Below are 16,338 nucleotides of genomic sequence, written 5' to 3'. Positions count from 1 at the left end.
ACAGAGTGGGAAAAAGACCCCACTTTTGCAGGATGGCTAAAACCTGTCCCAGGAAACGATGCTAAAGCAGTCTGTCGTTGTTGCAACGTCCAAATGGTGGCAGAGATCACGGTTTTAAAAAATCATGGAAAGTCCAAGAAACATACAGATAAAAAGAAAAATCTAGCCCCATCACAAAGGTCCATAGCACAATGCCTACAGAAACCGTCTGAAAAACAAAAGTTAGATGAATCTGTGAAGAATGCTGAAATCAAGTTAACAGGGTTCATGGCAGAGCACAACGTACCTCTGAGAATCTCAGACCATTTGGTCTTGGTCTTAAAAGATATTTTCCACGATTCACAAATAGCCCAAAATATGACCCTCGGGCGCACAAAGACGGCTGCTATAACCAAGCATGTCATTGGGGATTGTTATTCTGAAAGTCTAACAGAAATTCTTAAAAGAAAGAAATTCAGTGTTTTGATTGACGAATCAACTGACATAGGCAATGTAAAAACGCTGTGTGTGGTTGTTCGTTTTTTTGACGAGGGACCAAAGAAGATTCAGACCAGATTTTGGAAACTGGTACAACTCTTCTCGAACACAGACGACCACAGACATGCTAGAGAGGGAGCCACTGCGGAACGACTTTACACCGAGATGATGAAGTCATTCACTGATGCAGGTGTACCACTCGAAAATATTGTGGGGTTCGGGTCAGATGGCTGCAACACAATGATGGGGAAACACAACTCTGTCTCCAGCCGCCTTAGGAGTGATCTTCCAGGCATCACAGTGCAGCGCTGCGTGTGCCATTCACTGCACCTTTGCGCAAGCGAGGCATGCAGACAACTCCCTCGCAGGTGTGAGGATTTAGCCAGAGACATTTATGGGTACTTCAGAAACAGCTCAAAACGTATCGCGCAACTCCGCGAATTTCAAGATTTTTGCCATGTTGAGCCCCACAAAATGCTCAAGCCATCACAGACTAGATGGCTGTCACTGAACGACGTTGTAAAACGCGTGTCTGCGCAATGGGATGCTCTCCGTCTTTTTTTCACAGATCAGTGGCTTGAGGCCAGACTTACTGCAGCGGAGACTATTTTTCACTCACTCAATGACCAGTCTCTACGCCTCTTCTATTATTTCCTTGAATGGGTCCTACCGAAATTCACAGATCTTAATCAGTATTTTCAGAGCGAAAAGGTGGTGATCACTTCATTGAGAAGCAAGGTCTGCGAGACTTACAAAGATCTGCTTCTGACGTTCATGGATAGGGACCATGTCATGCGCACTTCACTGAAAGACATTGACATCAATAATGGCCCAAAAGTCACACTGAGCTCAATGTACTTGGGCATAAAGGTGATGCAGCATGTGCAGCAGGCAAAAATTTCGCCAGCAAATCTGACAGATTTTTATGTGCGCTGTCAGAACTTTCTACAGGTTGCCTGCGGGGAAATCAAAAAACGATTTGATTTTGATGATGCTCTCTTGACCCGCCTTGTATGCCTTTCTCCTGCCACTGCAACAGATGCGAACGCACGAGTTGAACATCCGTCTCTGCTCCCCCTCATGGAACAAGTGCCACGGGTGATTGACAGGTCAGACACAGACAGTCTCCAAGTCATTGATGATCAGTGGAGGCGATTGCCTCTCATGGCCTTGAGTGAAGACACGAAAGAAATGGATGTCGATGAATTTTGGCATCATATTTCTACGTTGGAGGATTTACAGGGGAAAGCTGTGTTCAGTGAACTGGGAAAGTTTGCTCTGGATGTGCTTGTGTTTCCCCACTCAAATGCGTCATGCGAACGAGTGTTTTCAAAAGTAAATCTAATCAAAACAAAACCACGAAACCGACTCATTGCAGACACTCTGAATGGACTCCTGCACACATCGGAGTGTGTGAAGAATGCTGGTGGGTGTCACGCCTTCAAACCGACGAACACTATGCTGCGCTCCATGACGGCATCCAATCTGTACTGTAAAAGGATTCCCCAACCAACAACATCTGCCAACACAGCACAAGTGGATGTGGCATCCGAAGATGACAGCGACTTAGAGATAGAATTCGAATCTTTCTAATGTTGATTGTAAACGTTTTTTTCTCTCTGTATCATAGTTTAATTTTTTTTTTTTTTTTAAGTTGATCATAGTTTAATTATGGTCTAGTTCAAAATGTCTTTCGGCATATCTTTTGCACTTTGGCAAAAAAAAAAAAAAAAGTAGCCAGACTTCCTCCAGTTAGTGTGAGCGTATTACACAGCTTGTTTAAATTGGCTGTAAAATTATTTGGAAAATAAAATTGTTGGAAAATAGCTATATTGTATGTGTTTGGTTCGTGTACGATAATTTTTCACAAAAAACGATAATTTTGAGGTTTTGGTATGATACTTCGACATTTCTAATCTGGCAACACTGGACTGGAACAACGTGAGGTGACAACATGACAGCAGTGACGAGAGAAGAGAGAGAGGGCAGCATCATACCTGTCTCTCTTTGAAAAACTTGTCAATAAATTCTAAATTAATGTGAGCAAATCCACCCCCTACCTCATCCATTTCCTCTGCTTTTGGAAAATGAATAATTTTGTGGAGGATGGCCATCATCTCCTCCACAACATTGTGAACAGTCCTACAAACTGTTGAAAGTGGCATGCTGAAGTTATCTGATGTGACCCTGTAGGATGCTCCACAGGCAAGCCAATAAACCGTAACAAGTACTTCAATTTCACGGCTCCATCCATGGGCTTTTTGACGGGGCAGCATCTGTACCAGCATGTTGATGCTGTTCCTGGAGAGCCTGAAAGCTGGCTTTAAATCCTCTCCAGAAAAAAACTTGACCAGGATTGGTACCTGGTCATTGATCTGTGAATACCTGCGAGTGGGACTTTGTTCCTGTTAGAATATATAGATAATATATAAATTAAGAATGTTTTTACTTTTGTTGTATTCTGTATTTGTTATATGTATTGCTTTTAAAAAGTTTTTACTATATGTACTGTTGTTGCATTATTTCTTTTTTTATATTTTTGGGTTTTTAAAATGTTTTAACTATAGTTCATGTATTTATTACTATAGGCTATTTATTCAGTTGTTTTAAGGATTTTGTCTAAAATGTATTAAAATCTGCCATAATTAAATTTCCCTCTAACGTTTGCTCTTTTCGTGAAGTGTTGCTTTATACTCACTGATAAGCTCTAGCACATCATTCATCCCAGAGTCTAAAAGTTGTAGCCTATATGATTATTATAGACACTAAATTGTCCTGTTTGTGTTAATGCAGTAATATGATGTGGACCTAACTATATAAATATGGTAAACAAACTATCAACTTATTTGAGCACCACAAAGACAAATAAATCTTGTTTTATTTATTTCAGAAATCCTTGTGATGTACAGCATCACAAACACCAAAAAACTGCTATTGACAACCATAAATTATATGCATGAAAAAAAAAAAAAAAAAAAATATATATATATATATATATATATGCTGTTAAAAATTTTAATCTAAAATCTAATGTAGTCTCATGAACAGTGTTGTGCTAGTTACTAAAAAATAGTAACTAGTTACAGTTACTAGTTACTTCATTCAAAAAGTAACTCCGTTACTTTGTTGATTACTTACACCAAAAAGTAATGCATTACTGTTAAAAGTAACTTTTTAGTTACTTTTTTAAAGAATGTTCTTTAATGTTCCCATTAATACCCTTTTATGCATTATGGTCTATACAAACACAAAACTGACTTAAACAGAAAGTAATTTTTTTTACTATTTTATTTAAGTCAGACCAGCACAAACTGAATGTTGTACATCACAAGGATTTCTGAAATAAATAAAACAAGCTGAATAATATATTCAGAATCAAAAACTAAAGTGGCTTCTGCATCATAAAAGCTGTTGAGCCCATAAAAAGCTGTTGTGTTCCTTTCACAGCTTAAGTATGAATATCAACAATGTACAACATAACACGAAACATTTTGAAATAAATAAATGAAAGCAATGAAAATCAAATGAAAATCAATTTTGAAAAACTCCGCACCAAAAAACTGCTATTGACAACCATAAATTATATGCATGCAAAAAAAAAATATATATATATATATAAATGCTGTTAAAAAATTTAATCTATGTTATCATGCTAATGAGCTTCCTGAATGTGATGGGACGTCGGATCTTAGCTTAAAATCACAAAAATAAGTCTTCATGTTAAAGGGATAGTTCACCCCAAAATTATGTCATTAATAACTCACCCTCATGTCGTTCCAAACCCGTGAGACCTCCTTTTATCTTGGGAACACAGTTTAAGATATTTTAGATTTAGTCCGAGAGCTATCAGTCCCAGTCTCAGTCTTTGGTCCAAAAATAGCAAAAACTATGACTTTATTCAGCGTTGTCTTCTCTTCCGTGTCTGTTGTGAGAGAGTTCAAAACACTGCAGTATAGTGATATTTTCGGTTTGCGAACGAATCACTCGATGTAACCGGATCTTTTTGAACCAGTTCACCAAATCGAACTGAATCGTTTAAAACGGTTCGCTTCTCCAATATGCATTAATCCACAAACGACTTAAGCTGTTAACTTTTTTAATGTGGCTGACAGTCCCTCTGAGTTAAAACAAACCAATATCCCGGATTAATTCATTTACTCAAACAGTACACTGACTGAACTGCTGTGAAGAGAGAACTGAAGATGAACACCGAGCTCTGTGTGTCAGTCTGCTTCACGCTGAATCACAGATGCGCAGTATCATCAGCTCCTCGGTTCTCGAATCAGAGGCGTCTGACAGAAACGGTTCTTGACTCGAGAACGAGTCAATGTTTTGTTCGTATTCTGGCTCGGCTTGGTGTTCATCTTCAGTTCTCTCTTCACAGCAGTTCAGTCAGTGTACTGTTTGAGTAAATGAATTACTCCGGGATATTGGTTTGTTTGAACTCAGAGGGAGTGTCAGCCACGTTAAAATCCAGTTCGATTTGGTGAACTGGTTCAAAAAGATCCGGTTACGGATCGAATGATTCGTTCGCGAACCGGATATCACAAACTGCTGTGTTTTGAACTCTCTCACAACAGACACAGAAGAGAAGACAGTGATGGAAAAAAGTCGTAGTTTTTGCTATTTTTGGACCAAAATGTATTTTCGATGCTTCAAAATATTCTAACTGACCCTCTGATGTCACATGGACTACTTTGATGATGTTTTTATTACCTTTCTGGACATGGACAGTGAGTTATTAATTACATAATTTTGATTATTGGGTGAACTAATCCTTTAACAAAGAATAGTACACAAGCATCTCCAAAACTATCAAAGGTTATTTAAAAATAAATTCCTGAATTATTATGACACACATTTTTACTGTCTTATTTAGCCTATAAATTAAAATTAAAACTTTATTTTTATCATTATTATATATTATTATACAGGTTATGAATACAAAGATTTTATCCAAATCGACTTACAAAAGAGGAACAAATTACTCAGTCATAATGCCCGGTTTATTATACAATAATAATCAAGTGTTAAGATTATCACAAACTGAACAAGATTTTGATGCACATCTTTCTAAATCGTTGTATTCCACCTCGTACTACACTTGATAGAGAATCACTTTACTGTAGGCATGTTCCACATAATAATATTCAGTAAAACTGTATGTTAACACGTAGCAGCTTGCTGCATGAATTGGTGAGTACGGTTTACAAATCAGAGGGAACGCATTGCGAAAGTGTGCGCACGGATTATGAATTCGTGGGTACGGTTTACAAAATCTAAGTGCACGGATTGGAAATTCGTGATCACGGTTTGTTAATCTGTGGGCACATTTGTTAAACCGAGGGAACAGTTTATGAATTCGTGAGTACGTTTGCAAAACCCATAGAGAATCATAGAGAATCACTTAAGACACTTTGCTGTAGACCCATTCCACATAATAATATTCATTAAAACTGTATGTTAACATGTAGGAGCTTGCTGCATGAATCCGTGAGTACAGTTTACAAATCCGAGGGTACAGTTTACAAAATCTGAGCGCAAGGATTGGAAATTCATGGCATAGGATAGGATATTCGAACCAGAAAAAGACACAGCTTACATTTGACTAAAAACTCGTCTTGCCCACAATGCGTGTTTACAGTGGCTGGCATTCACTAATCGTACTATGCGTCACTGCTGTATACAGGTTAGGCTGTAGGCTGCACTCCAGCCAAAATTAATGAATTAAAAAAAGTAACGGACAATGCACCATGTGGTAACGGTAACGGACATAATTTATTTAAAAAGTAATGCGTTACAGTATTAGTTACTGTCAAATGTAACTGCGTTACAGTAACGCGTTATTAATAACGCTTTTTTTATTTAAATTGTAGCTAAGTGGGTTTATTGCTAGATTGTTCTTAATGAAAAGAGGCAGTTGTTACCACATATTTTATTTTAAACAACGTAAATATAATCACAGTAGTAATGTTACCTGAACCACAAATTAATATGTTTGATAGTTTTTAAAAGAAAAAAGAGGCAGTTGTTTAATATTATATTAAATTTCATTATAAATATAAAGTGAAAATAATCAGAGTAGGTACATATTAGCTTTTTAATACTAATATATTTAATATATTGAAAATAAAAAAGAACTTAATTCAAGTAAAGCATGCAGACCTATTGCATGCTGAGTGACGCTATCAAGTACGCTGACTGGACTCGCGTCCTCGAGAGTTCGTTCTTCTGAGTCGAACTTGGCAAGTCCAAACTCGGAAGGACGGAAGTCCAGACTCTGCTAACTTGGTATTGAGAAACGCCTTGTTTACTTTAGCCACATGCATAGTGAAACTTGCTAATTAGCACATTATTAGGAAAGGTGATTTTCAATGATTCATTTAAATACATTATCCTCACTGCTGGAGGCTGGATCATGAAGGACTTGAGTGAACGCAAATGCATTTAAGTAGATCAAGGGTGCATTTCTTTCATTTCTCCAAACGTAAGTTAATCCTCTGCAATTTCAGTCGCTCAGATGTTGGGAGTGAATGACTACTGCTATGTTCATTATTACATCCAACAACAAAACACCTCAATCACATAGGAGTCTTGCTCGTCTACATCTCGGATTGATGACGGCTCACTCAGGGCGGGTCTGATGTAAGACACAAGGCCAGTCTGTGCTGAAACGCTGCAGTCATTCAAACAATCGTGGGAGGGGCCTCTGACCGTGTGACGTCACATGGTCAGACGGCTCGACTTGAGAAAGGGGAAAACATTTAAAGAGACTACAGAAAAAACACTTGGTGGATTTTTATCATTATAGGATGGTTGTGTACACACTGCCAACACACATTTCAGTTCAAACAACTTGTAAAAGTGCATGTAGCATTATATGACCCCTTTAAATTCAGTCAAAAATTAAAATACTGTCATGATGTTTAAGTAAATTGCTGTGTGTTTACTGACTGGTCTAATAAAAGAGTCCTGAACCCTTGAGAATGTGACATTCTGCTCTCTATAGATTTGGCTTGGATCCCTTGAACAATGTTACATTTAAAATCTTCATTTTACAAATGAGCTTTGCCACTGATGCATGATTTCTGTTTGTTTTTCATATTTTTTTGTCAAACAATCCAAATTTTGACTGCATGTGCGTTTAAATGTTAAAAGTTATAAATAAGGAGAGGTTTAATCATTTACTGTCAAATAATAATTCAATAAAGGATGAAGGATTCTCTTTCAGATTTTAAATGTTTTCAGGGTCATTAAAAAGTATAAGCCAAAACAGGTGAGAAAAATTATCTTGAATCGTCTTAGAATCACATGAAGCTTGTAAAACATGAAAATTCCTGTAGATCCATAAAGGCTCAGAATAAGTCATAATATTAATCTCTAAATTCTTTAAACATCTAGTTTTGAGAAATTGCAGACCAATTCCCGAAATCACAGGCAAATCGGTGCTCGTTCACGCAAGTGAATCACTGAGTGGTAATGAGCAAAGATGAAATCTGAGAGAATTGCCTGCTGTGTGAAAAGTTTTCTGACTGAAAACTTCAATCGGAGATGACCGATAACCAATGAGAGAGCAAGATACAGAGCAGCAGGGAGTTCGGGGAGGAGTTATAGACCACAATATGCTTGCATCTCCCCAAAAAATTTCCTCCTCCATGTTCTTCTTTTCTTTTTCTTGTTTTCGCTGCAAATCAGCGAAGAGGCAATTCGTATTGCAAGCTTCTTGCGGGCTACCATTTTTTTATAATAATCCCAGTCTCACATGAGAACTTCACATGAGAACGCAAACTATGTTTCACAACCAAACACACGCGTGATATGACAAGGAAACAACGCAATATCAAGCGTGTGTTTGGTTGTGAAACGTAGTTTGTGTGCCAGACAGAGTTGTCTGTGATTCTTCGTATTGTAAAGTCATGCAGTGTGAAACTGTTGCCGATCCATCGTGCAGTGTGGACACAGCAGCGACTGAATGCTGGCCAAGATAGTCATGCAGTGTGAAAAGAACAGTGACCCGACTACTTTGAAAATCGTGCAGTCTGAACTCGGCTTTAAGAGCACTGAGGGATATCTTACCTGATAAAAGCTGATATACAGTGAGCCTCACCTGACACGAACACACTATTGTGTGCGCTGAGATATTTGATATGTCAACTAGACATCATCCTGGTAAGGAAACTTGATCCCATGTCCACTGTTTTCCTACAATTCAAATCAAAATACGAAAGCAATGCATGCCTACACTGTAAAAAGTCGTTCAGTGCTATTGTCCATATGACTTCATTTTAAAAACTATATTTATTCCAATAAATTAATTTATTTTTCTTTCTTTGTTTTTTTGAGTTATCAATAAGTAAAAAGTGTGAATATTTTCGTAACTTAATATTTTCTATAATAAAATTAATTTCATTGGACTACAACATAAATTGATTTTACAAAGCAACGGAAGAACAAGCCCGGGCAAGTCCTTCACGCTCGTCTGTTCCATGAGTTTATTTGAACAAGGTTTTCCACGGAGCCGGATCATTTATACTTCACGTACCCCATGTAAGTAATTCTTTGTATTTTTAAAAGTTTGATTTTACTTTAATTAACGTGTTTGTGTTGTGCAATCTGCAAAAGCACCGCCCTGTTTCCTACAAACATCTGCGACCGCCAAATTCAAATGTGCTTTATCTCAAACAGCTCTTAACTTGAGCCACATACTGTATAAATCTACGTGTGTGCGTTGTATAAGTAATGTTGTCTTTGTGTGTTACAGTTTAATGTTTCAGAGGTGTTTGTAACTTCAAACTCTCACTGAGAAACAAGTCAAATGATCAGCAAAAAGCTGCTAAAAATGTCAAGAAACTAAAGAGGGCAGAGGTGAATTACTTGCCCTCACACCCACATGGTGAAACGGATGACACCCTTGAGAATCTGAGACTTGACTTAATTGCTGCCCGTCAGACAAAGGACTCTGTCAGAAGCACAAATGATATGATGGCCAGAACATACAGCTGGAGAAGACAGGAAGTGGTTGCCCAGTCTCCTGATGTGGCAGAATTTAAGGAAAGATGGTCTGCCCTCTTTGAACCATTCCAGGTAAGTGACTTAGCATTCGGTTTTTCCTGACACTACTCACTTCTGAGAACTTTTTGGAAATTGTGACTTTGACATGAGATAGTACTCACTTTTTTGCTTTTCATAAAGTTCAGATGTTGCTTATCTTTAAAGTCAAACATTTGCTGTCCTAAAGGTAAACGAGGAGTTCTGAAGATGTACTGCAGTTCCCCTGGAAGCAACGTTTAGGTCACAGCTGGACAAGCACACCCCAAAGCTCCTAGAGCTCTTTAGTGCCAAGGGAGGAGCAACTATTACAGACCTAGGGTAATGATGGCATAACATGGAGTGAATTTACCAACAAAAAATAATTTATTCATTATTGTTCTATTAACTAGGACCCAAGTGCCACTGCAGTGAAGAAGAGAGATGTCACTCTGAGATGCCTCTTTGAGTATATGGGAGAGAGTGGACAAGAGCTCATCTCTGATTACTTTGTAAGTATTGTTTCAAAGCAGGTTTGGGTCAGTCTGGTGAACAAGTTTAAATTGTGCTGACTGTTAATGTGAACTGACTGAACAAGCATTTGGCAGGTTGTGGTGGAGTATTTGTTTTTCATCAAGAAATGAGATTGTTTGTCTTAAATACTTTATTTTTTATCTCAAAGGGGGCTGCAGAGACCACTGTTCATGAGGACCTGAAAATGAAGAATATGAGCATCTATGTCTGCCGTGAGCCAGATGCACTAGGAATCATCATTGAGGGAATACTAGTCCTTACCAATCTTGGAAATCTGGCCAAAGCATGCTGCTTGCAGCTTGGGTTGACATATGCACTTAATCTTGAGTATCCATCCAAGGTTTCCAAAACATTTGAGGTGTTTCAAAGACTTTTCGTGGGACTTGACACACTGCGCCCAAAACCAAGCCCCAAGTTCATGACTCTGAAAAACAAGCTCCTTGCCTAGGCACTCAGACATGACTGTCACTTTGCACTTGTGAACAGCTGTTTTCTTTGTCTGTTCAACATCATTATACACTGGACATAATGTTGAATTTTTCAGGATGTTCTAATGGTTTGTTCTTGTCATGTGTTATACTGTGCTGCAGGTCATACTGTCTGGTGTGAAAAAGTTTATATTTGATACACACAAAATAGCCCTGCTGTGAAGCTGCACTTTAAAAACTGGTCAGTTAGTGGGATCAGTGAAATGTTCAACTAAAGAGGTTTCAAAATATTCACACACGCTGTGAAGGTATTATGCTAAGCTGCACTTTTTAAGTTGAGGTCAGATGCTCATGCTTGTAACCTGTAATTTTAGTGTTAAATGTTTCAATGTTATGTACACGCTGTACTGTTAAGGTGTTTTACTAACCAGTAGTTTATAAGCTAAGGTCATGCTTTAATGCAAGAACACAGATGTTCTTGATAGTTTATACTGTCCAGCTCATTGCTACTGTTTGTATATGGCATTTGACAAAAGTGCCTGTTAACTTGATATTAAATTGTTTTAATATTATGTACACAGTAAAAAACTATACTGCGAAGGTGTTCTACTAACCTGCACTTTTTATAAGCTGATACATATGAGGGCTTGAGACGAAGAACCATATAAGTCCATATTTTCAATTTTTGAATAATACATTTTTTTTTTATTTGGACTCTGAATATTATATTACTTTTTTTTTTTTAATTGAAGATAGACAACAAAAGCTTCCCAATTCTAATGAGATAGGATTTTTTAGTATCAATCTTAAAAATAAAAAGTTAGAGTAATTTACATTTCTGGAATGTGGAAGAACAGTATATGTCCAGTTAATGTGGAATAACAGTATAAGTCCAATTAATCATATCAATTTAAACCACTGGAGATTTAATTCTTTTATCTTAGTTTTAATACAGTAACAGAACCTTAAAGAAAATATTAAGCATTTATTTCTTTCAATTTCTTTTATTTTTTGCCAACGTAAATCACAGAACAAAAACGCGGACAATACGGTACGAACAATGAACAATACATAGGCCTACTTATAGTACAGAAAATAAACGTCAGTACAAACAAACCGTACATACTTACAATAAACAATACATACAAACAATAAACAGTAATAACGGTAAACAATACATATTTACAATACAGACATACATCATCTTCATTCCATGCTGGTTCCATATGCTAGTTTACCATATATGTCTTCCTTTTTTTGGTTCTAAATAAAATAAAATAAATACCTATATATTACTATTATACAACATAAGATAAGGCATACAAGATAAGCTACAGCTACTTTTATGATTCATTTCACACAATATACACAATATATCCCACCTTTCCCTGCACATGACCTACACATACCAGGCTACCCATAAAATGCTTGGGCCTCCGCTGGCATGTAGGCTAGCATTTTCATAAGGTCACGGTGCTTCTCCTTCTTGATGGGCAGAGGGTCCTCGTAAGCACGAGCATACGTGGTGGAAAACAAGGGAGCTGGAGGTGGTTGATTCTTCCTCTGTTTGGTGATCAGCCAATGCTTCCATCCCTCGTAGAGGCTGTGGCTCCCTTTTGTGTGGACACACCATGGATCAGTAGCTGAAATCATGATTCAACAAGAAATTCAATAAAGATTCTTCCTTCACGCACATATCCCCAACACTGTTAATCTCAGAAAACCAGTTTAGTTTTAGTCTAGTTCTTTAGTTCTTTAGTTTTTTACCTGTCACTTTCAACCACATCATGGATGGGATTAGGAAGCCAGGTGGATGCTTTAATGTTGCATCAGGGAGCTGCCTGAAGTCCGCACATTTCATCTCAATTACTTTAAATGGATGCAGCTGCCTGGCTCCACGGATCATCTCGGCGACATCGCTGGGGGTGTGGAGTGTGGACACCTTACGCCTCTTGTCCAGCGTGGCAAATGAACGGTCACAGGGAAGGAAGGAGTGACCAGACACCATGAACTTCTGCTCTATCTGACTGAAGTACCCTCTAGATACGAGTAGGGCCATGAGGTTTAGGACTCGCCAGTTGTTGTTCTGCCCACAGCATCGGTCACTATAGATGATGAGCTTCCGTTCCTTTGCCTGGACTAGGGGAGCGAAAGATGTTTCTGCCCACTTCAAAAGACAGCTTGCCACCTCGATGGAACCTCTGTGAGCGATGCCCTCCTGCCAGAGGCACATTGTAGGAGGTTTGTCAATGCCCATCTCCTGGATACAGAGGTTGTAGTTGGCCAGCTGCCGTTGATAGTACACGTTGGAGTGTGTCAGGTTTGGCGTGAACACTACCCCCTGCATGTCGATGCAAATGACATGGCAGTCATCATTGGTTTTGGCCCACTCTGTGTCAGCCTGCAACTGGGTGTATGCTTTTTCGGCTTTCCGGTGGTGAAGCTCACTCTCGGCTGCGATCTTCAACCTTTCTCCATCTGTTGTAGCAGCTACTAATTTTGAGAACAGGGCGTCACATTTTGCACAAGTATCACTTCTTGGCTGCCCAAAACTGAGGTTTTGCTGCTTGAAGATGTCCCTATAGAGCCAGAACTTTGCAGTGGATGCTGGATTGTTTTCCTTGTACAGGCGGAACATGCGGAGCAGGTTTAAATCAGGGCTCAGGTACTCCCTCTCCACATCTCCCTTCATCCGTGAGTAGTGGTTCGGTTGGCGTGGGAAGCTCAGGATGCTCTCTCTTATCCCCTCTCTCACTGCAGGATGAATGCTATGAGGCCTAAAAAAATAAACAACACAACTCATGAACAAGGGAAATATAATAAACTGGTCTGTTTTGCACAATTGCATTGTTTCTGTGACAATAAAATTTAATATAATTGTAAACTTTTCTCTAAACTATAGGATTTTGTTTTTCACAAACAATCATTAAAGGGATACTTCAGGATTTAACATTTAGCTTTGTATTAGTAGAAAACCAGTAGTATTTTTGAATTACCATGCTTTCCTCCCTCATATCCCCCTGAGATGAGAGATTTGTGTATTTTTTGTCTGGAAAAAATCCTCAGATGATGCAAAAATTGTCATTGTTTACATGCACACCTTTTGTTTCAATCTAACTGAATTCATTCTGATTGGTGAATCTAAATGTAATGTTTACATGAACGCTAAACATGTGATTGATTGATGTGTGCGTTTTAGCATTGCTAAGAAAATTCCCGCTCCTCCGTGAGAGACACGAGACCGGTGCGTCTCACAGGTGTTGCTCACCAGTAATCACACCACCGGCCTCGCGCCATTCTCCCGCGGCCCTCAATCCCGTCCTGCTCGCCACAGTAAACAGTGAATGGCAACTGTAGAACGCAAAAGCGAATCCCGGACATTTTGGCCGATCTCGAAATCCTGGGATCATACATTACATTTGCATAGCACTTTACCTCTGATATCGATCTCAAAGTGCAAGAATATGTTTCCTGACAGGGCAACAACAGTGAGCTGAATCCTAACCATTACAGTTTGTGCATGCTGGCGTTATAGGGTGGCAAGGCACCCGACGCCCTATAATGCCAGCGTCCAGTGCACCATTAGATCAGGCAATGTTGTAGGGCAACTGATGCTGACATTGGTGCAGCTTTAAAAACTAACAAGACGAGAGCATGAGGTCCTTCAAGATTTTTTTTTTACCTGTTCTTATGTTTTCCTCTGAAGTCCTCTAATGGAGACCTGACTACCTGCTCTGTTCCCTCAGACTGACTGCCTAACTTTTCTTGAATAACCTTTTCAAAGATAAGTAACTTTAAATAAATATGTTATGGACAATGTATCTAATTAAAATCATGCATGTAATAAAAAGTTAACAAATGGAAAAAGCTAGGCTGTATAAAACTTGCCTGTAGGCGACTGTTGGTCAGTTGAAAGATTGACATAAATGTGAGCTTACAAACAGCAAGTCTTTGGCCTCCTTGTTGCACATGGTACTTGAAGGTGTACTTCCTCTTTGTACTCTCAGTGTCGGGCCCACGTGGTCGTCTGCGACTCACCTTGTGCTAGAAGTAAAAAGACATATTGGGATGATCAGTGATCAGGCACATATGCAGTCTTAGTGAATTAAAGGCATACAGTAGTATTCAATTCACTGGTTATTTCATGGGCCTACATTGTAATGCATTGCATACTGTTGACATGATATGGTCATGAATTGCTTAAGTTAGCATACCTGCTCTAAACCAGAGAGAATGATAGCCTGCTGCCTCTCATAAGAGACAGCATAAAACTCTGTGAAGAGCTGGAGTTTTCTTTGGTCTGTTAGGCTTGAACACTGCCTGGGACATGTCTCCTTGCACGCCTTTCCCTGAACAGAAACAAAGTCACATTAGCGTTTTTTTGAGCTATAAAACACTAGAGCTATTAGCAGCTATTAAGGTTACTAGCTAGAATATATAACAGCTTACACAATCAATGCATTTTTTTTTATTACCTTTTTTTATTTATTTTTATTATTTATTAAATAACAAGTAACAAACATAGCATAGCATACAATATTACAAAAACAAAGTGTTGCATTCAATGGTAACGGGGATCCAAAAATTATATAAAAATATTTTAAACACGTCAATGACTCTTTCTTTTTTTTTACCAATTTCAGTGAAGACATAAAGCAATCAAATTCTACTCTAAACATCTTAAAGATTGGGGATGAATTTACATATGTCTGTTTATGTATATAAAATTCTGCCAGCAGTCCTTATAACACAATCAATGAATGGTAAAAAAAAAAAAAAAAACATTCAAGCCTAACATTAGACGCAGCTGGGCTGCACCTAAAGCGTTTCGATTCATTTCTCCGTGGTTATAAGGAGTAACTTAGAGACATGTTTAAAACGTCCCCTGAATCCTAATTTTCTCAGCTTTCATATCGACCCATTCATGACTTGAGCCTTTAAACAGAGTGAGCTATATGAATGAACTGTAGTAGACGACGCCCAGTAGCCTACTTGCCCCTCTGACTGTAACCGCTAACTTTATGTAGATACTTTGTATACGGTTTTTCACTCACCTCTTTTGGTGGACATTTTCCTCGTTTTTGCTCTCCTCTCCGGTTCACATATGGTTTCCCAGCATCCCTCAAAGACTTCCTTGCTCTGTCCTTCCATTCATTCATGTTCGCTCTCCTTTTTTTACCGACGTTTCGTCTATTAATGTCCGCAGCGGACATGAAAGCAACCGGCGTCTCCATTTTTCGTTAGTGGACATAAACGGTTTTTCCGCGTGAGACTATTTTAAAATTTTAAATTCAGAGTTTTGGTCGCGCGAACAGCCCCCAAAGTGATTCTGTATACAAAGTGGCACACATACATTGAAGTCACATGGTTATCTCAATTTTTGTTTTTTTGGACTTATACGGTTGTTCGTCGCATGTACTCATATGTTATTGGTTGTTTACACTGTACAGCTCATTGCTGCTGTTTGTATATGGCAAGTAATAAATGTTGGAAATTGACACAGTAGCTAAGCAATTAATTATTTGAAGCAGTTTACACTTCCAAAACAAGAAAGGGCAAATTGGTTTAAATTAATAAATCAGAAGACATTAACTAGTATTTTTTCATTTAAATGTTACCTATTTTAATTAAGTCTAATGTGTGTAATATGCTGATATTTTTTACATTGATTGTACTCAATTTATTGGCTTTTTCTGAAAATGCTACTTAATATTTTCGCATACATTGAAATGCATATTATTAAGTTGTCCTTACTCAAAATATCAGTTAGTTCACTAAACTTGCAAAAAGTAGTTGGAAAATGTTGTCTTAATTTTATTGAGTTAGATCCAAGTAACAGTTTTAACAGTGTAAGTGAGCTTGTCCAGTTCCT

At 38.2% G+C, this 16,338-nt stretch overlaps 1 protein-coding gene across 1 annotated transcript; it reads right to left on the bottom strand.

Annotated features, from left to right (window-relative positions):
- Positions 1 to 11,879: 11,879 nt before the first annotated feature.
- On the bottom strand, positions 11,880 to 15,850 carry LOC132105988 (uncharacterized). The gene is made up of 6 exons (XM_059511569.1): positions 15,521 to 15,850; positions 14,681 to 14,815; positions 14,355 to 14,510; positions 14,149 to 14,240; positions 12,234 to 13,243; positions 11,880 to 12,109 (listed from the first exon to the last, which is right to left on the bottom strand). The coding sequence occupies exons 1-6, from the start codon at positions 15,698 to 15,700 to the stop codon at positions 11,880 to 11,882; spliced, it is 1,803 nt and encodes a 600-aa protein (XP_059367552.1). The 5' UTR covers positions 15,701 to 15,850.
- Between the last annotated feature and the right edge of the window lie 488 nt (positions 15,851 to 16,338).

The sequence above is a fragment of the Carassius carassius genome, chromosome 26 (assembly GCF_963082965.1).
Source record: "Carassius carassius chromosome 26, fCarCar2.1, whole genome shotgun sequence".
Taxonomy (NCBI): domain Eukaryota; kingdom Metazoa; phylum Chordata; class Actinopteri; order Cypriniformes; family Cyprinidae; genus Carassius; species Carassius carassius.
The sequence above is the reverse complement of the archived record's forward strand: the minus strand, read 5'-3'. Positions and strand labels throughout refer to the sequence as shown.

What these genes read in the sequence shown, in the direction of transcription:
- LOC132105988 (XM_059511569.1), bottom strand. Translation starts at nt 15,700, where the DNA reads ATGGAGACGCCGGTTGCTTTCATGTCCGCTGCGGACATTAATAGACGA. An exon ending in TTCTCTCTGGTTTAGAGCAG is followed by an intron (nt 14,511 to 14,680) that starts GTATGCTAACTT and finishes TTTTACTTCTAG; the next exon opens with CACAAGGTGAGTCGCAGACG. An exon ending in TGACCAACAGTCGCCTACAG is followed by an intron (nt 14,241 to 14,354) that starts GCAAGTTTTATA and finishes ATCTTTGAAAAG; the next exon opens with GTTATTCAAGAAAAGTTAGG.